Here is a 26,832-nt window from a genome sequence, read left to right as displayed (position 1 = left end):
TAAAAAAAAAAAAAAAAAAAAAAAGGAAACGGACAGTGTTATATACAGACACGTACATAAAGTACCTCCTAATGACCTATCTAGCACTAAACCACTTTGTACTTCAATAAGCCCTTCAAACAGGCAAAAGACTGATCCGCACAGAATTCCCATTTCTGTTTCCCAGTTCTGTCCTGTCACCAGGACATCCACGCACAGATTTGCTTTCAACTTTCAGTATTGGTCAAGCCATCTAGAAGGTTCCCATTCAGGTCACCTAGATCTATGTCCACCCTGGAGAACAAGTGTCCCCTGTGGCACATGCCAACTGTGTGCCTTGGCTTTACGCTGACCACTTGTCAGGCCAAGACTTCAGGGTGCTCTTCCTCCTTCCAACTGCCTCATCTTAGTGCCCTGGTTTCCTTTGGAAGAGGGAGGCACAATGTGCTCCAGTCTGGAGCAATCAGGCACCAGGACTGTAGGACAYGACACAGTGCAGAGACTGGCATGGGGTTAAGAGTAGGCCTGCCAGGAGTAGTAGATAGATGAGGCTTTGGTGGTAGTTCTGAGTTCTCACAGACTTAGTTGCAGAAGGATTTTCTGGGTTCCAAACATGTAGGAAGTTCCTGAGAGGGTGGGCCTTGGACCAGAGGAAACTCAGTAGATGGTCTGAGCTGGAAAAAGGAGGGGCTAGAGTAGAAAATGTGAATTCAGGGGAGGTGGAGTGAACAGGGATCAAGTGAGTCTCTCAATGGAAATAATAAGGCAATAAAAGAGACTGAAAGAGGTGAGTGTGGGACTAAAAGAAGAGTGAAGAAGTGGAAGGAACCTGTTCAGAGCAGTGAATTGTGTCCTGCACTCTAGTGTGATCTATAGAGAGCACACAAGGATGAGGTTACACCTCTCACCTGCTCATAGATTCACAAGCCTTTCTTAACACTCAGCGCTTCGTATTGGTACTTCTGAGGACAGGATCCTAAACCTTCCATCTAAACAATCTATCAGAGYAGTTCCTCTAATACAGCAAAGGCTCTGTGAGGCAAAAGCTGTGGCACTGGAAGTTTTAAGGAAAAGCCAGGAAATCGAGAAGTGTGGACCAGGAGTGACAGAAAGCAGCTTTTGCAACATCCATTGCCACATCCTGCCCAATATTCTTAGCAGCATCATTCTATAAAATGTCCTTGTTCTGCATAAGGACTGTGGCAGGCTGGGCTGCACCTTTAACCTTCAGCCAAAGTGAGAAAGCTCTCTGCTTTCAAGCTCAGCTTATTCTTCAATCATCACTGTTGCTGTGGAAGTTTCATGTGCTAATAAAACCTGCTATAAATCAGACTCTCATGCGTCTTCCACCTTTGTTAATTAGCCACTTTGYGCAAAGTATCTATGAACTAAGGGTTCAAGGGTTCTGTTTCTCTCCTATTTTTTTTCTTCCTCTGTTTTTAATAGTAAGATTAAAACCAGCACCTGGACGCCAGCACTTTCATGTTGCCCTGTCTTCCTGCTTATGCCTGCAGAGGACCCACTGGTCCACTGTCAAGGCTGTCAGTGTTCACAGCTTGATGAAAAATAGCAGCACAGATATGAAAAACTGCATGCAGATATGCAGTTCAAAGTCTACCTTGTGATCCCAAGTCTTAGCTTTTCTTTTCTTTTTTCCCTAAAATTGCTTGTCAAAAGTAGCTCCAGGAACAAAGGGTTCTAGATAGATATGATGTTGTTTCAGAGCAGAAGACCAGAGAAATATAGATGGCAGCCACAAAGCCTAGCCACTTGGCAACATTAATACATGCCAAAGAGTAGCACTGATTCACCAGGAGGTGTGTTAAAGGGCCTTTGATGCCCTGACCACCAATACTGCTTAGAGCAGTGCACCCTCCCATGTTGCATGATGCATCATGCCATTATGGCTGTGTGATCTTTTCATCCAGCTCCATACACCTCCAGAGACAGATGTCCCAAGCCAGGATGCAAACAGGGACAGTTTCAAGACTGCCACATTCTCTCACAGCCTAAATCAGGGTTGTTTCTGATTTACACTGCCTCTCCACAATATCTAATCCACGGGCTGAGAACAGACTCAACAGAGTTCCTCTCTGAAGCACATTTGTCCCCCAAATCAAGAGCTTCCCCAGATGCTCAGCTGCTGGTACATTTAGTTCCAAAGCTACTTGTGTTGATTGGCAGAAGCCTTACATTCTCAGGAGGGGATATTGCAGCTGACCAGACTGAGTTAACATCTCCTTTACTCTATGAAAGTAGAATTGCAGTATAAACGGCAATCAGAGCACCTGTTATCAGGAGAGATGCAACATGATGACTTATTAGTCCATGATCAGACTTCTCTCAGTGCAGGATGTCAGTTCTTCACATCCTTTCCTTCTTCCACCTCCAGGAACATTCTCTTAATTTCTTAGGAAAATACATCTTTGTGGTTGTCAGCACTTCCTCCACATCTTCTTTGTTATTCCACCATCCTTTACAATCCATTATTCATCTGCCTGCTTGCACTATTCTTCTTGATTTCTGGTCCCTCCCCACGGCCAGGAGTTATTCTTTAGATCACTGTGCTCCTGCAGCTTTTCAGCTCTTTGTCATCCCACCAGTGCTGAATCTCTTGCTTTTTAGTATTTTCTCCAAACCCTTTTCTGTTTTAGCTTATGACTGATCTCCACCTGTATAACATTTCCTCRGTTGGAGAACAGATATGAGGATTTATTTTTTATTACTATTGCCTAATCCTTGGAAAACTGTATTAAAGATCCCAGACGGATTCAAAAACTTAAGTTCCATCCCTCCAMGAAAAAGGTCTTATCTCCAAATGGTAGTTATCAATTATTGCTTTTTCACCTGATGCACTGCAGGTCCACCTCACGGAAAGCCTCTCCTCTGAGCCACCTTCCAATGAGGCCATACAGAGGGATCCTCCCATCTCAATGAGATCATCAGTAATATGAAAGGGAGGTGCTGGCACTTGGTGATTTTGTAACCAGTCTTCTATCCAACTTATCACAGCCAAGAGAACAAGAGGTATCATTTTATGAAAATGCCTTTCCATATTCATCCAAGTTTTTCTGGTCTCTGCAAAAACACTGAAAGTTTGTAGACTCCATTACTGAGATTKCTCAGATCATGCTATTCCCTGTAAAGATATGAGTTCTTCCTGCATTGTGTTCCTTTGATTCAAGACATCTTGCTTCATTCATTCCCTGGAGAATCAAGATCCTTGCACAACTGAGATTTCAGCCTTCAAAGACAGCTTTGTACTTGTTTGGTCATACCCAGACTCAAGACATTGAAAAGCAACTGCCTAAAATTAATCAACATCCTGCATCCTTTACCAAGACCTTGAGAAGAAACATTGACTGAGCACAGCTTGCAGGGAAAGCAGAAACATTTCAATGCCTTTTTTACAGACTCTGCATGAAAGCACTGTTTGCATCAGAGATTTGGAGAACTAGAATTCAGCCACTAACCCTAGTCAGCCAGGAGAAAGACCCAGCCTGTTGCAGCATCTCCATTGGTCTCAAAAATGCACTGAAACATTTGCTAAGAGGAATATCTAGATGTTTTTGTTGCTCATTTTTATTACAGCAGCACCAGGAGTGCCCATCAAGATCAGGACCTTGGGACTGACAGAGATTTCAGTTTTCAGTGTGGTGACCAAAGGCAGCTAGATCAATGAATTTACTAATTCCAGTATAAGCAATCATATAAGAAGACTCTTTCATGTCAATGTCCTGTTTGTATATACTAGTGCTCAGCAGCATGGGTCATATAAGTTAGTGCACAACAACTGTTTCTTGAAAAAAAAAATCTTTAATTTATTTTAAGATTCATACCTATGGATTGATGCATGTGCATTTAACCATATACATAATTCACTTAAGTTTAAGAGACATGATTTTAAATACTTCAACACTGTGTCATATCATGGAAACTACCTCAGGGCCACTAGGAAGGGGGTTCAAACATCCCTCATATAAAACACATCATTATGCATTAGAGGAAACTTCACTCACCATGGAAGAATGGCACACCAGCTGGAGGTGAACACCATAAACCACATAAAGTTTTAATTAAATTCATTAAAAATGCTTTGTCTCTCCATGGGTTTGGGGGCAGATAGATCCCTTTAACAATAGCCAGCACACAATCACGTTTGTCAAAACTAATAATAATACAAAAGCATTTGTTCACCCTGGGACATTTTGAAAAGTTCAAGTAAGTGTATTACTTTTAATATGGGGCATTTATAAATTATTGCAAGATGTGGCTGATCTTGGAGCAGAGTTGCTGTTTCTATTGTTCTTTGGATTGATAAAAGGTGTTAATAATAAAAGGCACATTTTTAGCTGCTGACAAAGTGAATCGACCTGGAATATAGAGGAAAGAAGGATATTTTCCCCTTAATATATACATATATAAGGAGAGAAAACTATTTTTTTCTTGATGGGTATTGCTTTACAGCACATATTCTATATACTGTACTGAGTATGATATACAATTGCATTTCCTGTTCTTCAGACCCTGCAGTCCATCAGAAAAGCAGGACAAAACAAATGAGTGTTACAGGACCAGACCTCCTCCTGCAAATGACTGATGTCAGACAATCAAATAWTCCAGAGGACTAATCATGAGCACAGAGCTAAAACCATGCATAAATATTTGCAGGATTAAAGTTATTAACCAGGGTAAAAGAGGATAGCTATGTGGTTGCTTAGCTCTTATGTAAATGACTTTGTTTTTCAAAGCTGGAAAGCCTTGCAAAATACTTTTATGTTTAATCAAATCCAAATAAAATGATTCTACAATGTACTGAAGGGTTTCACATGATGAGTCAGTGACAAAGTCAGCTATTTAGACTCATGGCAAGCACTTCATTTTGGTCCCTGTCCAGCTCCCATTGAAATCAGTGGGAGTCCTTTTCCTGATTGCAACATGAGTCTTTGTTACTAAATTATCTCAAGCTGATGAACTGTGAAACAGCAAAGTTACTTTTACTAACCATACCTAATCTAGACTTATTAAGGATATCTGTAAACTAGTACTACCTAATTAGTACTACCTAATTAAGTAATTAATTCTGAAAACATACTTACAGCACAGCTAATACATGAGAGCTCGGCCTTCATTTTCACAGTTTATCAAGAGCCTCTCAGTCAAGAAATAGAAGGTGGGGAAAGAGTTATAGGAGTGGTAAAAGTGTAGATTCCTCATCATATATCTCAGTAAACAAATCTGTGGTTTTCTTGTTCATTTCACAGCCATTATCCTATAAATTTTAGACTTGAATCTGTATTTTCTTGCTGCTGAGTGCTCTTTTGGCCAAAGAATTTGACTGGCTTTAATTTTACTTTAGCATAAGGAATATGCCTTGAACATGCATTCGAACAACTCTACAATACGAAGATTAGGTTGGTGGATCAAAATCAGTATGTTAAAACATAAAGTGTGGTGCGTTAAGCATTGAATCTACCCAATAAATTCTTCTGACWAGTAAGAAAGCACTATTTAATTAAAGAAACAAAAGAACAAAATCATTTTTCTACTCCTTCTCTCTCCTATTGCCTTTAAATATCTACTGTAGAAATGCTACCCCCAGTTACGCAGCTTTTAGAGGAAAACAACATGCCTGCTTTTTCACTTTGCTTTCACACAGGCACAACAAACAACTTYGAAGAAGAGTATGTAAGAGATGAAGTTGCTGAAGAAAGGAAATAACAACAACAGTAGTCCCAAAGATGTTTCAGGGGTTAAGGTCCTGAATCCAGGCTGATACATGACCAAAACCAAGCAGTTCTCTTGGCATGRAAACCTTGACACAGACTGAACGACGTTCAGGATTAGGGTCTATATCCTACCTGCTAATTTTGAGTTCAGCTTTCCTGGCCTGATTCATCCCTTCAAGTGAAAGATTAAAAGTAGATGAAATGCATGCAAGAAAAGTTCTCATAATGTAAGATGACGGGATAGCTATAGTGTGAGTCTGACAAGAAGCAACACGGATACAACTCAAATCCAAAAGATTTTAACCATTGGCACAGGCATCATGGACCAATCTCTGGTATCACTACGTATCCTGTGCTGTTGACCTGACCAGAGTCAAGCATTTATCACTTCTCAGCATTCTCAACAATGGGTCTCTTCCAAAGTGAGAAATCTATCACCAAATTTTCTATCTCCAAAAACACACGGACCCAAATTAAGCCAGTAGCCCATGTCTTAGTACTGTAAATACTAGGATACGATAGTACGCCTGCTCCAAAAATCCATAGATAGATCAGTCCTATAAYATGGTGATAACAAACATTCAGCTAGAATACAGAATATTAAGTTTCTGGTATCTGTTCAACAAGTAWCTTGTCCTAGATCACACGATATATTACTGGTTAAAGCACTCACCTATTAGGCAAAGCAAAGACTTGATCCCAGGCACCTTATACAAGAAACCTCCAAGGTTTGGCTACTAAGCTCGCAAAATTTTCTAGATATGCACATATATATTCTCTTCCTGAAGACAGCAGGTCAAGACAATTTTGCGACTACATTCTGGAAGTTTGGTTGAGCTATGTCTTCAGCCTGCGCATCATCTGTAATGCAGTATCAAAGTACAAATAGCTCTTCACACAGTCTTAAGCAAAATTGTAAGTTTATTCTGTGTTTCWTAGCAGCTGAGTGGTGGTTTTGAGCATGTCACTGCTGACTAACTGGTGGCTAGGAGAGGGAGTGTAGGACCTGAATCCCTGGGTAGAGGTGACAAGAAACAAAACATGAAACAACCATGATTAAGGGCTAGAATTCCAAAATTCACCAGCTTCACAGCTGAGGCCAGACCTTCAGGGAAGTTCAGCTCCAAACAAAGCAGTRAGATCGGCAAGAGTCCTCAAAACCCAGTAGCTACTACTGAAACCAGAGAGGCTATTTGTAAGCTAAGGGATCCGCTGTACCGTGTTTAGAAGAACTGGACCTGCTTGGAGCTCTTATGTGGCTCTTATGAGAACATCAAAAAGAGCATCCACAGCAACAACACACAATTAYAGACTTTAGGTAAGTGTGAAGCTTCATTGCTTAAAGCTAATAACTTTTAGAAAAATTATTATTTACTCACTTCCTGTGGGCTTTAAGAAGGGCATTAAGTTGCATGAAGAAAAAGCACTGTTTTGGAGGCATAGAGCTAAGACATACATCTAAATTAATTGCRTCTCAGAGTAAACTTATGCTAAGTTTATTTTAAATAAGACAGATGGGCAGCCAGGGTCTGGATGAAAAGTGTCATTATTTGTGGAGACAGTCTATTGTATTGCAGCAAAAGAGAATTCCATCTTCTATTAACAGTGGTCAGTGGGAATTCACACTGAAACTTTTACTTTACTGGCATATTCATTTCATTAAGTTTCTTCATCCAGATCCTTTTTCTCAGTTTTCACAGTATCTCTTAAGAGCATGTGTSAGCAGGCAAAAGGATTCTCTAGAAAGGATTCAGCTACCACTGATTTCCAAGGAAGGATTTCTAACTACTTAAGATCAGATCTGCAATTTGTCATTATAAGAAATACAACATGGCTTTACACAACCTTAGGAACAGCTCTTGGGAAAAAGAGGAAGGAGAAGCAGGGCCCAAGGTTTCTGCTGGAGGACACTGCACAGGTGCTCAGGCCAGACTGAGAAGATACCCTCCGAGAACAAAGCCCCGGGCTGGGGTGCATCCCTTCGTAGCTTTAACACGGGTAACCATGCGGCTTGCCGCAAAGCCTCTTCATTTTACCCAACCCAGCCACTTGGCTCCCTCTCCAGCTAGTCTGAGGCTAAGCAGGTGGTGCTCCTCCTGCCTAGGCAGGTGGCCTCTCTTATGGTAATGAGCCAATTAAAGGAAACTATAAAGGGGCACAATTGTCCCACTCTTGAGTTGTGGTACAGCTATAGAAGTGCAGACAGKGGTAGTGAACAGGAGAATTTTCAGCTGTATAATTTTTGACCCAAGTGCATTAGCAATTTGGGTTAAAACAGAGGAGAGATYTTGGCATATGAATCTTTTTCTTTCCTTTGAGTCGTAAGTGCTAAGAACTCAGAAAGTGTGAAGAAAGAAGGGGTGTCTTTTTCTGTACGTCTTTTTAATGCTACTAATGAAGGGCTTTCCACATTATGGCCTGTGTCTATTTCAGCACTGATTTTGAATCTACTTACAGGATTAGAAAGATTAAGTGCTAATTAGAGCACTGAGGATTAATAATTGCTACTTCTGTAATGCACATTTCTCTTAATCTTACCTTTTAATTCCAGTGSAGATTGGTGCACGTTATAAAGCCGGAGTTTGCTAAAGGTTACTAAACATGCAATAAAAGGGTTTGGGTATTAGCTTTCTTATATATACACTGAATGGGGATCATCCATTAGGCCAAAGAAGGAATTACAGAGATGGTAGGAATAAGCATAGTTTGGGCTTAGTTTCCAAAGAAAAGAGTTGTCTTTGTTGTTCTATTGGGAGCACTGTTAACTTTCTCTCTTTTATATTTTAATATATTTAGTGTAATTTGAACATTGCTGTGTAATATGTACAATATACTTTTAATTCAAAGTATATCCGAATACTATTGAAATGATAGAGTAAAATGAGGAAAAAAAACACATGAAATGGCAAATAGAGAAATTAGCAACTATGTTTTCATTGACTGTTGACCCTAGAAATCACACTCCTATTATTAGCAGAATAGTTTCCTTTTGTTATCTTGTAAAACGTCCCAATTCAAATATATTGATAGTCATATATTTGCAAATAAGTTTATAACTATTTGGCTGCTTTAGGGGGACTGATAATAAATCAGCAGTTATTATAAATAAACATGACAGTTGTTCCTATATAGACATGGCCAGGATCTATCCCAGGGAGCAAAGACTAGGATGAACACTTTCATTTTCAGCCAGAAAAGGATTCAGTTTGCATACAGGTGTAATACTAGGCTCCTCTCTGTATTCAAGGATCACTGTTAGTTTCAGAAGCTGGGACACAACAATGGGTCAAAGGCACAATAAGGTGACTTGCAGCTAGTTAAAGAAGTTTGAGGTCAAGGCTGCCAACATTAGAATTCTTGTTTTTCAGTGACACCAGACATACCAGATTCTCATTCAGTTATATACTTTCCACTGTAGCGAAAAGAACAGATTTGAGTTCTGTACAAAGGAGCTGACTATAATATTTTTGTTTTATTCTAGAAAAGAGTAGCTTCTCTCTTGAGTGGAGGATGGGATCCACTTTTTCACAAGCATACAGCAAGGATCATCCATTAGGATCAAGTTGGAACTGTAAGAAGGGGAGGCAGAGCATTATCCTTCCCCATCCTGTGGGCAGCTTCTTTAAGGCAGTATTCCTTTCATGCCCACAGTGACACTTGTATAACAGTCCGCCCAGAAGAAGCTACAGCTTCAAAATTGGTCCCTTATCTCAGTGAGAAAGGTGATTAACCTTTCTAGGGGTTTAGGGTTTTTTTTTTGTTTGTTTGTTTGTTTGTTTGTTTTTTCCATCTGCTAGCTGTGGGAACCTGAAGACTAGATGGTTTACAAAAAGTGCAGGTGCAGCTGTGGCAAGTTTGTTGTTCTCCTTCCAGCTTTCTACGTATCAGATGAACCTCCTGGGCTTGCACTTACTGCTGAGCTACACTGTGCAACRGAACCTGGGGTTTGCAGAAGGCCAGGGCCACTTCGGAGCACGAAGTTTCCCTGCACGTGGGCCTGGTTTTCAGAAGACCTTCCCAAGGTTCTGTTAGGATTACAGAGGAGTGGCAAAGAGTCAAATCACTCGTACCTTCCCATGTATCATGACGCTATCAGGGAGGAGGTCCAAGATCCTTGAAAACCTTTCTTTCCCCAGACCTGCTGTTGTAGGTTTTACTGCCATACTAAGGGCCAATCTTCCCTCTGTTAAACCAGTTCTTACTAGTTAATTCCCCAAGATTTACTTATGCTTAAAAAATTCTCAGATCTGCCTTTTAAAAACAATTTAAGAGGACTTTGCTGGAAACCATCTTGAGTCTAACAAAAACCTTTCTCTAGAAGTCTTTAGAACTTCTTTAGACACCTACTGTCTGCAGCTTGCTAAGTATGGAACACAGACCCACCATACCTGGTCATCTGGCTGATATGCTGTAGTAAAAGATAAAAAGTTTTTCAAGTCACTGAGAATCGTACTTTGTTAAATTGTACTTTACTGGCTGTATTTTAAGGAGAGACCGGCAAGAACACAGCTTGCAGCAGACTTCACCAGCGTATTATTCCCCTGAATCTTTTCATAATACCTATAAATGAAGCTTTTAATGCTGCTTTTTTAAGTTTCTAGATAATGTCTTTAGTGTTATTTTTTTTTCTTTTTTTTTTACAATGTTCTGTTTAATAGCTAGGGCTCTTTTTATATTTCTTTCATCAGCACTCCTATTCATACAGTTTTTCAGTCATATAACTCAAGCATCTTCTACTGAATATAATTCTTGATGTAGGTAAAAATAAAGCCAATGTTTATCTGCATATAACACCAGAAGCTCTCACTCATTTACAGCACCATGCATGACATGTTGGTTCACCAGTGCACCACCAGAGGGAGCTGCCTGAATGCCTTTGAAATATTTTTATGAACAATTTAATTTAAAAATAAAAAAATCTCACCTTGGGAATCTTGTTATCTAGAAAAGGAGAGCAATTGTGACAGACATAAAGAGGAACCATTGAAAGAGTGTTATACAGTGCCTCAGATCTGTACTTTGCTTCCTTTTAGTCTCATCCAATCTTGTACAGTCTGGTACAATAGTACAAAATAAGCTTTGTTGATTTAATCAAACAAAGCGGTTTTGAATTAGGATGTTTATGCCAGCTATTGAGAGCCACAGTACGACTCTGGTGGGCTGAGGTTTGAGAAGAAAAGGGAAATAAGATTTTTATAACTAATTAAAAACACCCAACAGATACATGATACTGCCTATGAGAGACCACAATATTTTTCTTACAAAATTAGTGTCCATTAGTACTACTACTAAGACTGTCTCTGTGAAATATAAAAACAGAACTGATGCTTTAGCACTGATTCCTCTTTAGGTTGTCTCTTTTTTATCAAGTAGTGATACATGTCCCAGTTCTGCTCTGCTTTCCAACACCATCTTTCATTTTCAACAATCTCTGCTTTTCCAATCTGATCATGTCTAATGTCCTTCCATCCTTCCCATCCCACATTTTCACGCATCCAGACATGTATGCTGCGTGCTTGACAATGCACAAATGTACAATATTTCCCATTAAATGAAAGGTTCAGAGATATTCTCAGGTCCAGATTTGTCTCACACATTTCAGACAGAAGCTGAGCTCTGAGATTCTCTGGAAGGGAAAGCCTAAATAAACTCTTTAACTTAACTCCCAGCTTCTGACACGAGTTCTAAAGAAACTGGGTATGGGAAAGCTCAAGAACGATCTAGCTCAGTTCTGAGATTGGCTTGTCTTAAGTACAGCATGCCTTCACTTAGCTAGAGCTGAGCTGCAGTCAGCTAYGGGGAAGGTATAGCATGTGAGCTACAGAATCTACTGTGCTTAAGACTTGCTGCTTGTTATCTTATGGGACAGACACTGCTTAAACTGGAGAACATCAATCCTTAGAAATCAGAAGTAAAAATAACTTCATCTATAGATTTTAATGTTGGGACTTCCGGAGGCCTGATTCATTTTTGCTGCAATGAGTTTGTCAGTTCTAGTCATAGGTAATTCCTCATTCAGTTACCAAAACTCAAGATGGGCACAAACTTCAGAATGAGAAACTCCCATTTACTTGTCTACATGTAGCCCTCTGCTATTAAGCTAGTCACTGAAGAGCTAGTTAACGCAGTCAGTGGAGCCTAAAGAAAGTTCTGGTTCGTTCTACAGTAGTCACCTGCATTTGGTAACACACAAGGACACCTAAATACATGTGTCTTGGTCTTACGAGCCTTGGACAGTGGGCACAATGCTCTCCCCCAGTGCTTTAGAAAGAATAACTTTCAGGAACATTAATTCCAAGAATTACAATGTAAGGTGAGACGAAGAACTGAACCCAGCTATTAGTCTCTGAAGTTTCACCTCTCTTTGGCCACTTTGTTCTGGTGTATTTCCAAATTGAATACAGAGCTCATTTTTCTTCTTTCCCTAGGAGCTAAAATGYCCTCACTATTTGAGGCTAAACAGATAGAGCATGTGTTCTTTTCGAAAATTGGGCAAAGATTTGGATGTAGGAAGAGGCTATCCTGCTCATGAAATAAGTACGGTAACATGCTAGTTTTCCCCATATGGACAACCATCTGTCAAAGACGATAGACAAGTGAAGCACAAAGGACCTTCACTGTACTAGAAGTTCAGATCACCTTCCCCTGTACAAGGGACCTACTTTTTCAGCAACGCATTTCAGACTATCCTACCTGCGATGACAGTTTGGCAAGCCAGAAAAGTGAAACAGATCATTTTATCAACCAGGAAGTACTCTCTACTTCATGACAAACAAATAATGACATTGCTGATATTGGGCATCAAAGCCAGAGAACTCTCAAACCTTCACCTTCCTGCTGACTGGTTTTGAGGCTGGGGCTGAGGCAGGTGCCCAGCAAGGCTTGAATGTACAGGCTGTTCTCCTACCTGTCCAGTTAGCTTGTATGCAGACTTACAGACATCCTTCCTCCACTGCATGGCAGTGAGGAATTCTTCCTGGAAAGACGTCAGGCTAGGCTTTCATGTTGCTGCTTCCTCCTAGGTGTGCCTTCAGGAAAGCAACAGCTGAGGTACTTTGAAGGGTCCAACCATCAAAGGTTACAAGGGATTGCCACTGTGTGGCAGTATTAGAGTCTCTGCACAGTCAAGGAGTATGTCCCAAAGACTGCCCTCTCAGAAAATACTTGGCATAGACTAGGTCTTAACTGACTTCAGAATGGAAAAGGCAGCACAAGTGAAATGTCTTTCAAAGCTTGTGAATACCTAAATTCAAGTTCAATTAGAGGAGGAAGAGGGGAGAAATAGAGAGTACAACTTTTTCTCAGGTTCCAAGGGCAAGATCTGGGTGTTTCTGAAATCATTTTGAAGTTACACAGAAGCTTACTGTGACCTAAATAAAGCAAAAGAATTAGGTACTTGTGATTGAATAGCTGAATGATGCATATACACATCTCCCTAAATAACAGAGTGGGTGGAGGAAATGACATGTCATTATTTCCCCGAAATAAAGAGAATTACCTGTTCTGAAAAAAGGAGTTAATCTGTTTTTATGCAGTGAAGAATAATGCCATATAATGTATTCTAAAATTAGCAGCTGACTAGCTGAGGCTTCAGTGTTCATAGCATCTGGCTTTCTGGCACCACACTGTACTTACCATAATGAAGCTTTCCTTTACTAGTTTTACAAACTAGTGGAGCATAGCCATTATCACAGATAGGGCCCACATCCCCTGAGCTCCAAAACAGCAATCTCTCTAAGGTACTCCACAAGACCTGATAATGACATTTCAAAAAGCTGCAGAACTTTGAAAGAACACTAATTCTTCTCTTGGTGACTTAATCGTATAGGCAAAATTTATTAGCTGTACTTTTCCAACCCAAAAGCAAGTCTGTGACAGCCTCATCCTAAAATTCTGCATTTTGAGATTTCCATTAGCCAAGGTAATGCAACTAAAGAATAAATTCTGAAAGCTAAAGTCAGACTCTTTTTTATGTAAATAAAGTGTTTCTTTTTTTCTTTTCTCAAACTCTGAGGCTTCAGACTGAATAAACTGAGCTATAAACATAGCAACAGTTCAACTCTTTCTCTTAAGATATGGCTATATTTTATCATATGGATGCATAAGAACAGTGAAGAGACTTCTGAAAACTGTTCTCCCAAGGAATTCCCCTCTATTTGCTGTTATATGTTCACAGTGACACTATGAAGGGCTCAACATTCACAAAGAGATTTAGGAGATTAAAAAACTAAGATCTATTTTTTAACACACTTGGGAGATCAAAATCATGGAGTTTATTTACGGGGGTAAATAAGAGTTTTCAGTTTCCAATTAACTGCCATTTCAATGGAATAACTAACTTTCCTGACTCTTCCTTTCTAATGGAAGGGCCATATTCACATCTAACTTGTATGTAGAGAATACCCTAGCAGCAAATTAGAAAGGAAATATAATTTCAGCTTTCTCTACCATTCATCTGAGATAAGTGATTGGGTGATATTTTCTCTACGTTTAAATATTAAAACTTTTGTTGACGCTGTTTCCTTATCTGTGACAATACAGATAATATGAAAGATTGTAAAACCAGTCATAAAATACACCTATTTCCTTCTGACATTTTTCATCACTGCTTTGGCCTCAGCAGTCTGAAGTCCATCACCTTTCGTGCTTGTGCTTATTTCCCATCAAACTTGGGAGGAACAAGAGTTTATGCTGAGGAATCAAGACAGGCTCATGTTACCCTCTGTGCTTGCCATCTTGACCGTCAGGTTCCACAGCAGCACAACGGTTTCTTTTCCCTTGAAGGGTAGGAGGCTGTCCTTTTGTCCACCCAAGGAAGGGATTTTGTAAGTATTGAAGAGCTCCTTGGAAAAAAGCTTTACCATCCAAAAAGAATTTATTGGAAGAAGAGAGGTTGGCATGCTCAGGAAGGCAGATCATTTACTGAGTGCCAGAGCTGCAAGCCTGAGAGAGGTAAACATATCAAAGGTGTATCTATTACTCCTTGCATCCATAGGCTTTTATACAGGATAAAGGCATTGTGTCAGGGAGGAAGGGCATCCTCTTCATCTCACCTAACAATGACTATGGTAATGCTCCAAGGTTGGGAACCTACCAGTCTCAAATCAGCAACAGATGGCCTCAGCAACAAACCTTGCCTCTTCAGGCCTCCAGCAGCTCTCAGGCAGACAAGCAGAGGTATTAGCTGGATTGAACTATGGAGGCTCCTCAGATAGCCTCTCCCTCTGCCTCTTCCCAAAGAGGCAAAGCCATAGAATCATAGAATCAGTAAGGTTGGAAGGGACCTCTGGAGATCATCTTGTCCAACTCCCCTGCTAAGCAGGGTCACCTACAGCATGGTAGACATGGTTGCATCCAGGCCGGCCTTGAACATCTCCAGAGAAGGAGACTCCACAACCTCTCTGGGCAACCTGTTCCAGGGCTCCGTCACTCTCACAGTGAGGAAATTCCCCCTCACGCTCAGGCGGAACTTCCTGTGCTTCAATTTCTGCCCATTGCCTCTTGTCCTGTCACATGGGACAACTGAAAAGAGTTCAGCCCCGTCCCCCTGACACCCTCCCTTCAGGTACTTGTACACATTGATAAGATCCTCCCTCACTCTTCTCTTCCCCAGGCTAAACAGGCCCAGCTCTCGCAGCCGTTCCTCATAGAGCAGATGCTCCAGCCCTCTGATCATCTTCATAGTCCTGCGCTGGACTCTCCAGTAGCTCCATGTCTCTCTTGTACTGGGGAGCCCAGAACTGGACGCAGTACTYGAGATGAGGCCTCCCCAGGGCTGAATAGAGGGGCAGGATCACCTCCCTCAACCTGCTGGCAACAGTCTTCCTAATGCACTCCAGGAGACCATTGGCTTTCTTGGCCACAAGGGCACATTGCTGGCTCATGGTCAATTTGTCATCCACCAGCACTCCCTGCTCCTTCTCTGCAGAGCTGCTCTCCAGCAGGTCAGCCCCCAGCTTGTACTGGTGCCTAGGGTTATTTTTCCCTAGGTGCAGGACCCTGCACTTGCCCTTGTTGAACCTCAGGAGGTTCCTCTCTGCCCAGCTCTCCAGCCTGTCCAGGTCTMTTTGTATGGCAGCACAGCCCTTGGGTGTGTCAGCCACTCCTCCCAGCTTGGTATCATCAGCAAACTTGCTGAGGAGGCACTCTGTCCCCTCCTCCAGGTCATTGATGAAGAAGTTGAACAGGATGGGACCCAGTACTGAGCCCTGGGGGACGCCACTAGCCACAGGCCTCCAACTAGACTCCACACCACTGATGACGACCCTCTGAGCTCTGCCTTTCAGCCAATTCTCAATCCACCTCACTGTCCACTCATCTAACCCATGCTTCCTGAGCGTATCTGGGAGGATGTTATCAGGACATACTGCTCAGGAAGCTGTATCCAAGCAGTAGGATGATGATACATGAAGGCACAATTTTAGACAATGGATGACTAAAGCTTAGAAGGTAAACTTGTGGTCTGAGAAGGTAGAATTGGACTATGTAGCACAGGAGTCTTCTAGTCTTTTAATGGCAGAAGTGGTAACCCAGATGTGGAAAAAGAGCTGGATATGTTTATCTTTTATCTCCCCTGACTGTAACTTATATTTAAGCAGATTTACTCCTACATCATTTGCAATCTATTTGAATATTCTTCTTCTGTATGAAACCTACTGAGGTTCTATATTATCTTCATCCTTAACAGCAACAATTATAATCTTGCCTCACATACTGCTCTTTTTCCAGTACTGATCTTTCCAAGATTTTTTTTAGATGTTTTTCTGCCATTTGCTTTCTAATAATTTGTAAATTATACCAAGCTAATATACAGTTTTGCATTCAGTTTAACTGGTTTCAGTGTAACTACAATCAGTTTCTCTAGTACAACAACGGTAAGCATGTAGTCCAAGTAACAGTTGGATAAGCCCTCCTGTAGTAAGTAGCCAGGGTATTTATTTAAAAGCCAAACAGCTAACAAACAGCTCCATGAGTACAGATAATTTGTCTGTAAGCAGAGAGAAGCAGGACTGTCCACATTAAAGTGTGTAAGCCTCCTTCTTCAGCACATATAGCTTAACTGTAACTTCTCTTCTCCTCAGAGTTACCTACTAGAGGGGGACACAATTGCAGTGACCTAATATACTAGGGCAACTTTCCATCACTGCCTCTTTACAAAGCATGGAACAAGAAACTTCCTTGAGAAAGCAAGAAAAATTAAATAAAGCGCTATTTTAATTATATTCATAATGATTTATTTGAAAATATGTTCTCATTATACTGTTATCTAAGCACAATCTATTGTAAGCCTGCAGTTTGGCTCCACCTGAATTTAAAGTCATTATTATAATTATTCTCACCAGAACAGCTATTAATCACATAAACAATACCTGGCTTGCAGAAAATGTGATCAGCAGCTACATTATGATTTACTATTATTTTTCTTACATTCTTCAAGCCTTACTTAAAGACTTATTTTCTTCGAGAATACTTTAGAAAAATAAAATAAATATCTTACCTTCAGACTGATGTGTGGCAATAGGTGTCTGAGTCTCCTTGGAGTAGGACACCACTTCCCGAGGTAAGAAATCAACCTGGGTAATCTTTGACACCCCTAGTTTGTGCAGTCTGCGTCTAAGATTGGACACATGACATCGAAAGGTTAGTCATGTAAGTGCAAAGTGGCAGCAGGAAGAAAAGCAATAGCTTTTATGAATAGGATAGAGAAAAATACTTCAATGTTTTCTAAAATGAAACAAAATACACTACATACAAGAAGCATCTAGTTTTGCTGAAGAAAATTAAATTGGGAAGTGTGGGCCATAATAATTTCTGGTTACTGAACCTCTCTGGACCTAAATCAGGTAGCTGAGAGAGACTGTAAATGGGAGAGAGAAATGACCTGCTCATGTCCCTCATAACTATGCAAAAAGCAGTTTTCTATATCATATCTGTATTACTGCAATGCTCTGCCAGCTCAAGAGAGGTAATCAGAACAAGACACACACAGTGGAAGGACACAGTGGGCATAAAACACACAGGCTGGATTAGGAATGGGAGGAAACGAGCATCTCTCAGACGTCCATCTGAGAGCAATGACAGAGCCTTTAAATGGCAAGGCGGGTACTTTCCATAAAGGAGGCGATTCTCCCTATCACAGCAATCATTAGCAATGGAATTGCTGTAGGTCCATGGTTACTGGAGTGCTAATGCAATGGTTGCAAGGGAGCATCAGGGACACAGCTGGAACAGGGCAAGTATAGCCTTCTTCTATTGCTTTCCTAACTTTAAATAAAACACACAAAATAAATCAGTAAAGCCAAATAACACTGTGACTGGGTAACAGAAATAGATCTGAGAAAGACAGATGAACACGATCATGAACACTTCTAGTCATACAGAGTTTACTCAACAATTGGGGAAAAATCAAGTTGTTTCCTGAATGTTATTTGATTATCTGTTGAGAGGGAAGAATAACAAATGTTTACTTGCAAATGTTGTACTGGAAAAATTGCCAGCTTTCATCAGAGAAAAAAAATAAGCAAATAATAAATGGATCAAATAAATAAATCTTGTTGTCTAGATCAACACGCATAAGCATGCTTATACATTTATAGGAAATAGATTCATAGATGCAAAGAATTTCGGAACTGCCATGCTATTACAGAAACCAATTTGGAAAAGTAGCAAATTCAAACACACTATCTACATCCTTTCTCTCTTCCAGATTGTCAGAAGAACAGAGGTCAAAGCTTTTTATCTAGTTCTTTTATAGTTGTTTAGGTATTCAATTAAGAATAATGTCTTAAAGGAAATGAAAGTCTCAAAAGGAAATTGGCATCACTGGATGACACCTACTGAACTCTTCAGCTGGTTAATGCTATATCAGCTATCTATTTTTCTAATCTATTTTCCTGGCAGAGTGTTATTAAGGTGAATGCAATTCACCTTATTCACTGATTCAGCAGGTAATCAGTATGAATCAGCCATACCATGTAGCAAATCACTACAGCAATAATAGTTGTTACAGCTTTGAGCCTGTCTTCTTTTGAAAAAAGAAAAATTAACAAGCTTTCCCTTCTTACACCTGACTCTGCTAATAAGAACAAAAGCAATGATTGTCTGAAAATCCTGCATGATGGCAGGAGAACTTCTGCACCTTGTGATACTTTAAAAATTTGTAACAGCTAATGAAAGTCTCAATACCATGTTACTTTTCTGTAGCTGCTATAACTGAGGGTCAGTATGAATTCAAGCTTTAAGAAACAACACCCCAGCAAAATCACATGCAGTTTTTCCTCCTCCACCACCAGACTTCAAACCACCATTGCCTACTTGGTCAACTAGTCTTTCCTACCATAGTTAGTCCTCTGCTATCCCAGGCTACTGAAGACATTGAAACAGTTTCTTAACTGGGGTCTTTGTTAAGCATCAGTACTCTAATTAATTCTGTGTCTAATCTGTGCCTAATTTAGACCTGCGCACTACCTGTGTAGAAAGTCACCAAGTACACCAAATGGCAAGTTTTCCAGATCACTCCATAGTTCTTGAGTGACTGGGGGGATGATGGGGAGAATGGACCCTAACAGAGAGTTGGATTTAACTGCTAGTTGGCTTAGCTTCTTTGTACACTGTTAACCAAGAAATGTGTTACAGACCAGAGCATTTTGCTGAGAGAATATATTGAATTTCTCCCCCCCCCCCCCCCCCCCCCAAAAAAAAATCTTATTTTCAGGGTTGCTGAGGGCTGTACAAACATCTAGCGTCAACCATATCCTGGTAATTATTGGTGAATACTGGGTGGTATTTCTTCATCTGAAGGTATGTGGCCTCTTATTTCTTTTTGCCTCTGTTCACCAATTTATAATGGTTTTCACATAACTAAAAGCTGGCCGAGCCTTGGGTCCCAAGCACTTAGGGACAGCGGGACCATTATTTCAGTACCTGGACTCTACCAGATATGGGCTGTAATGCCCTAATTCCTAATTCTTTTTTGAGCAGCACTCAACTATATCTTGCTTTGCCATCCACATTTTTCACCTGAGATGCTAATAAGCCTTTTCATTTACAGCTTGCTGAAGCTTCACCTTCAAGAACACAGACACTTTGATGGATCCCTTTCCAAACTTCCCACGTGATGTCAGTAGGAGGAGAATAAAGTTTATGCCTTAAAAAAATATGTTCCTGTCTGTAGAAATCAGAAAAAAAGAAGTGTCTGTTAGAAGTGTTAAGCTACGCACATTTGCATACTGACTGCAGAATTTCTTCTGCATGATGCATTTTTTATTTATTCTCATGTCACCAGTGGTAAGTCTGATCCTTCTTTGCCTTGGTTTTCAAGACTGTTTTCTCTCAAACGGGAGAGGACTCCCATTATGGAGTATACTCAGCAACATGTGGATTCAATCTTTTTGGTATGTTTCTTTTCTACCTTTGTTCTGACTGCTCATAGAAGATTGAAGTCTTGTAGGCATACACAGTTTTACATTTACATGAGTCAAATAAACCACTTTGCTCTGCATAGCCGTTTAAGGAACCTTGCTTCAGGGAGTGCTCATCTTTCAATTGCATCTTCTGGGAAAGGGCAGGTAAGATCTCTAAAAGGCTTCTGTATCTTAGAGCAGCTTGAGAAACTCTGCCATTTTGGTATTATTCAGGTAAACGAGAATATGGATCTATTTGAAGCCACACTCAAGTGGAAATTACAAACATTCCTAACAGTTCTGGAGGCAGATAAATCCTTTTTAATATGCTGTGTGGATGTTTTTAAGGGAAACTGTAGTTTTCCTTACAGCCTACAGCATGCTGAACTTCACAGGAATTGCCAGAGAGAAAATACCAAGAACTAGCAGAAGCACAAGATATTTGCCTGGAGATTCAGAGAAGCAAGCCTGTAAGTTCATAAGCAGAGCAACTCCAGCAGCACAGATATTTTGTCCGTAATAGATAAGCTGTTCATGCTATCAGACTTTTCTTGACACTATACTGCATTTGCAAGAAACACTTTTGCTCCTTAATACAGCAGCCTTTTAWACTATAAACATTTTAGGTGCAGCTGGCTAACTGCAACACTTAGGATCTGTTATCTAAAGCAACTAATTACCAAATAACTGTTGGGTAAGGAAGTTCTATCCCAAACTAGAAAATACTAATTTTAGCCCTAATGTAATTAAAAAATGCTTGACTAATGTGAATTCAACTAAAAATACAACTCTCGGACTATGATCATATTTGAAAGCACAACTGTAAGCACATATAAAAGAAATCCTTTATACGATCCTAAGGAAAAAGAGGTAATTGTTACTGCATGTGGAAACAACATAACTATGGCAAAGACAGAAGGGAGGGGAAGAAGTACCTTGCAAATGATTCAGAAAGAAAAGTCTGAATCAATAGGTACTAACAAGACCAGTGAAACTGTACATGCACATTAAAGTGCCACAATAATAACATTTCATCTGTAATGAAATAGTTATTTGTATTGTTTTTCAGGCAACAGAAATAGCAGCTTATCTTTTCATGAGCTTCTTTAAAACAGTTGTTTTTTTCCACAAAGATGACTTTGCTGAAGCTTCTCATTGATGCTACTAAAAAAAGGAAACCTAAATTATGGTCTTTTTGAGTGAACAAAGCAAATGAAAATCACATAAAAACAGCTCAACTGGGAAGCATTTTCAACATAATTCTTGCAAAGAAATGACAAATGAATAACAAAAGAGCTGACATATACCCAAGTTCAGAGTCAGACTGGAGCTGCAGCACTGAGGGGTCTGTGTCCCATTGCAAGGTCCTAGGGTGGTAATCAGCCGTGCAGCACAAAGTGGGAGGGGGAAAAAAGAACACACAGAATTAACTGAAAGGATGCACAAAAAAACATCTCATTAGTTACATGCTGTATGTACTACATTCAATCAGCAAGTGCAATGGGGAGTCACAGTAGGTCAAACAAGGTTTGATGCTAGCCTGCGACAGGGGCAACTTGTTAAAATTACATATTATTGGTAAACAAAGGGAAAAAGATGGGTTTCCTTTCAGATACTAGTTAATAAAACATTTTTTTTTTCTTTGCCTAAGAGATTTCTAACTCACTAACTCTGGTTGATGAATTCACAATAATCTATAAAATTGACAGGTAGAATTCACTGTAATTGTGTTTTTATGATAAGGTGAACGGAGCCATGAACTCCACTGAATAGTCTAGCCCTTCATATATTTCTGAGCCTGATGATAAACCATCTTGTAAATACTGCGCTAGGCCCAAACATCATGCAGTGCATATGCCAACAAAGAGCCCATAAACAGCTGCTCTGGCACATTCTGGAGGCATCTGGGACAAATAAACAAATTCCTCTTATTTTCATCCAGGTAAAATTTCCAGGGTGAAAGGGTAATGAAACAGCTGGGGAAATAAGATCTATGACAGTCTCTTAATGGACTGCTGTCATATGGGACTGTCACAAAATGTATGAATGCTCCGGAGGTATGGTCTGAAGTAAAGATTTTGTTCTTTGCACTGCAATGCAACTTGCCATGCTAATATCCCTAAAATACTTTGCAAACACACAGAGCCCTCCAGGAATTCTGTGAAATACTTCTAATCCCCCAATTTAGAAGTGCAGAAATTAATAGGTTCACACCAAAATTTTCAAAAGTGCCCATTCATTCCCTGCATCTTGATCTTACTTTATTTTGCCTCCCTAATGAAGTCATATCTCATATGCCAGAAATCTGCTAGAATCTATGACAGTCAGGAAAAGAACAGTGCCTCCTGAACACCTTTTTGTGTAAGACAAATACTAGATTATGCACTGTTCTCAGTGCAAAGGAAAGCATATCTCCACTCCTTCACTAAAGCAAGTCATGTAGACACACTGAATAATGACGGTCCTCCAAACTATAAATTCTCTTTTCTTTTTAAGTGCAAATTTTAAACATATGGAGAACATCATTTTACCAGTTCAGCCAAAATCAGCCATGTAACCAGCCATGCTCAATTTACATGAGTCCTTCTGCAACAACAGGAATCTTTGCCAATGAATCATCCATATAAACTAGCAAGTTATTGAATTAGATTAGAAGCAGAACTCTTAAAGCTGTATAATTACTGCTACCTCCTGTATTTAGTATACTCACCCATGCTATTGCCAATGTTAACTCACTCTCCAGAGAGAGGAACAAGGGCATGTGCTGCACTCTGTCATGTCAAAGTGAAAGCTAATCAATCTCAACACCCCGCATGTACAAAAAGATTGAAGAACTGTAATACTAAGGTGCTTTTCCATGCAACAAAACAACACTTACTCCTCTCAGCTTCTTAGAATCTGCAGTGATGTACACTGCATGAAAGACCTTACAGTGATACAGGACTTCTCCAAAATGAAAGAGAATTGCAAAAAAGTCAGGGATGAATGCACGATGAAGAGCACAACTTTTCCCTGTAATTTGACTGTAACTCAAGAAGAGTGGAAAAGAAAAGGGACATAAGGATCTGAATGCCTGATGCAAGGCAAAAGCATCAGTGACTAATGCATTATAGATACTCCATTAAAAATGCTTTGTGTGAAAATGACTCTTGTAATATTATCAAGGTCAGTAACATATAATGAGACTTGCTATGCAAACGCCAGTTTCTCATTTTATAGCTGCCTAGGGGCTACTTATACTTGCACACTCAGGTTTTCTGAACACTTAGAAGAAAAATATACATGATCTATATACATACACATTTTCCCCCTCCATCTACTTTCAAACCTAGGAAGCTTCCCAAGGGATAAAGAATATTTCATTAGAAGGAACTCCATTACCATCTGTTTAAGACTAGAGTTTGCAGTAGGTCTCTGAAGAGATACAGAACTTACTTACACTCCACCTCTTAGAATCCAGACCGAGTTGCAAGACAGGGTACATTTACCTTGCATTCAACTGATTGCCTAAACTTAGTTAGTGTTGAGCGCTCACACACTCAAGATGATAGTACGCAAATCCCAAAATATGAGAAAAGTAATACCTACTGCTAGAATTTCCAATGTAAATAAATCACTTTAACCCTTACTCTACAGCTGCACTTTCTAGGATTTGGGATACCGTTTGTTAAAAGCAGTCGATATATGTAATGAAGACATGTTTTTTTCCCTAAAGTACTTCACTTTCTGGATTCTGACAGAGATATTTAACCATTCTTGACACTGATATATACTTTTAATAGCAATTTTCCTTGACACCTGAATACTTCTGTTTTTAACAGTTTCAGTGGATTTGAAAAACATTTCTTAGATTTGTGCCCCAAATGGTAATTGCTTTCTCTGCATCATTATGTCACCACTCTGCAAAGGCTTGAAAACAGATTTTGGGTTTGGTTTGGTTTGTCTTTTTTTGTTTTTACAACAAAATCAATTTGTTGTTCTGTCCTCTCAAGCTTGCATGAACTGAGTTACCCCAGAAAACGAGGCTGTATGTAACAGATCTTTGAGTTTCAAGTCTCTTGCCCTAAGAGACATAGAAAGTAAATGAAAGCACTTACAGAATACAGGCTGGAGATCATACAGACTGACTACAGGTTTCAAGGAACTATACTGGTTTATCCTTTGCCTCTTCCTACCACCTGATATATGTCTACAGATTAAAATGAAAATGAGTGTATAGTAAAGCTAAGTAATCCGGGCCTATGATTTAGCCAGTTTAGATGGCAATAACACAGAAGAAATAAAAGAGATTCTAAGCATATCAGCAACCCAAGGACATACAATGTTGAATAGCCTGTGCTTATACACACTAGAAAATTAAAATAAATTTGTTTCTGCTGAGCAGGCATACTATATGACATTCCTTGATCATCTGGAGAGCATTACCTTTATGCTGCTTCTCCTGTGGATAATACTCAAGGGGGATTGTGAAATGTCATTGGATCCCAGTGAAAAATCAGTGCCAATCTTTTCCTTTTTTTTTTTTTTCAAAGTTAGAGTTCTCTTCCTAGAGGTTTCTTCATGAATAAAAAGGTTAGATGTTATACCTCTTTTTCCTTTCTTCCTAGTAAACGAAAACTGAAATTAGCCTTGGGACTTCTAGTCACCCAGGACAGGGCAGAGGAAATAACTTTACAGACCCCAAAGACCAGAGTAAGTGCTGGTAGGTCAGCATCGAGACACAGGTGGGAAGTGACACTTCTGCTCCCATTCCAGGCCTTTTTAGAAAGCATAAATGGATGAAAGTCCTCCTACTGCTTTCAATGTATTTTGACACAGGTCTATGTAGAAGAAATGAAAAGCATTTTACATTACCATTTTAATGGGGAAAAGAGACTTCCAAGCTATGTTTTGCATTTTATATATGTTTAAAAAATCAAAGAAGAATGATGACGACTAGAATAAGGTCAATAAATGTTTTTGAAAGTAGGGACAGATAAAATGGAAGTATCCTCTTTGTATGCAAATTACTTTTCATTCTGATGTATGTACATGATGTTGCTTAGCTTCAAGATCTCTTTTGTATTTTGTGAAATGAGTGAATCACTGCTACGGGGACAAAGAAGGCATGTGGCTAAGTTGGGACCACCCTACGTTATCCTTCCAGCTTATGAGAAAAACACTTATCTAGTGAGAGGTAGAGCAACATTGACCAATTCTAGCCTCTTACAGCATAACTAACTCCAACTTCAAAGGAAATAGATGAATACATTTAATATACCCTGTATTAAGCCTATTTTCCAGTGCTATACTCTCCTAGTCAGAGAGTATGATACACCACTTCCTCCTGATGCCACAATTTATGAAAGCAGACAGATCCTACTCTGTGGGAGTCAGTAGTTTGTTTGAGAATTAGACCTAACAAGGAAAAGCAGTGCTTCCTTGGACATTCCAGCACTTCCATAAATTTCCTGCAACCCATTTGAGTTGAGCCCTCTCCTGCGGGTAAACTGAGTGCGCAGGCATGGGAAGAATCCCCAGAAAACCCACAAACGGAAACTTACGGAGTACGAGAGGCCCSATCAGGACCGAGCCAGATCAGACTGTTCCCAGAAAGCGCAGACCTTACTTTCATCAGAACGACTGACATTGTTTCGATGCCGCTTGTTATATAAGTCTCCCACACAGTAACAAACAATAGCCCTGCTATCAATCTTTCTTTTATACGTTTGGTGGACAACTGCTGCCCTTGGCTGACTGCAGGATAAAAACAGTGTAACTATGATCAAATAACAAGTTGTTCTAAAGTAGTATGAAAGGAATGAGGATTTTTAGATCTTGGACAGAGACTTAGCAGAGAAGGCACAAGGGTTATTGCCTCCCTTAAAACTGATTTCATATTCTTCCTTTAGATCTCTCTATTTTAGCATTCTCTATCAGCTCTATACTACAACCTTAGTAATATTCTATCTTCTTAGAATTTAGGATAGTACTCTTAGATGCTGGTGCTGTTTCAGCTCTTAGTACAGAGAAAGTACCATTTAATTTTGATACAATGCATCTTCTTTCTCCCCAGTCAGTAAGGGAATAACCTGTAGAAAGAAAAAAAGAGGAAAAAGAGAACAAGCTGTCATGCACGTGTGAAAGGGGATGGATGTTAAGGCAACTCATGAGATTTTTCTACTTTGAATTAACATCCAAGGCATTAGGTAGACCCTGATTCAGAGCAAATTTTAAGAAGATAATTGCAGAATTCAAGGAAGAAAGTGAAAATAATTTGAACAAAAACATTACCTGTTTTGAATTATTACTACATAGGAAAAACTGGTACTCCACTATATGGATGCCTTGTGGAATCTTTCTTACTTCCAGAAGATTTTATTCGCATTGAACAATGCCAACTATGTAGACTAAAAATGTGGAAACTTGCATCTGGCCTTCGCAATAGCATATGAAACATGTGGCACATAAGCGCCAATATAAATACTTATTAAATCACAATGATAAAATGCTACTGAATATCCTGAATCATAGTCAGATTGCAGCATAACTCAGCTCTAATAAATGCCTCAGTCCAACACCTTTCATTCAACCTGTGTGCAACATGCTGGCAGCTTTGTTCTCACTCTGCTTCCCTGAAGCTAAAATCAAATCCTCCCTCTTCTATTGCTGATGCTGAAGAAAACGTGTTCTGCATGACTTCTTTTCGCCCCCACCTTCCCTTCCCAGGTCAAGAGTAACCA

The 26,832-nt window shown here is 39.8% G+C and overlaps 1 protein-coding gene across 1 annotated transcript in view; it reads right to left on the bottom strand.

The window, feature by feature from the left end:
- The window catches only part of DYNC1I1 (dynein cytoplasmic 1 intermediate chain 1), a 179,036-nt gene that overhangs the window by 130,366 nt on the left and 21,838 nt on the right, over window positions 1-26,832 (bottom strand). Inside the window, exons 5-6 of the mRNA XM_085310569.1 lie at window positions 21,418-21,477; window positions 17,206-17,321 (exon numbers count right to left, since the gene is read on the bottom strand). Coding sequence (XP_085166695.1) covers window positions 17,206-17,321; window positions 21,418-21,477 — 176 coding nt within the window. The remainder of the gene's footprint in view (window positions 1-17,205; window positions 17,322-21,417; window positions 21,478-26,832) is intronic.

Source organism: Rhea americana, unplaced genomic scaffold, assembly GCF_003343005.1.
Source record: "Rhea americana isolate MKP2758 unplaced genomic scaffold, rheAme1 scaffold_32, whole genome shotgun sequence".
NCBI classification, from domain to species: Eukaryota; Metazoa; Chordata; class Aves; order Rheiformes; family Rheidae; genus Rhea; species Rhea americana.
The sequence above is the reverse complement of the archived record's forward strand: the minus strand, read 5'-3'. Positions and strand labels throughout refer to the sequence as shown.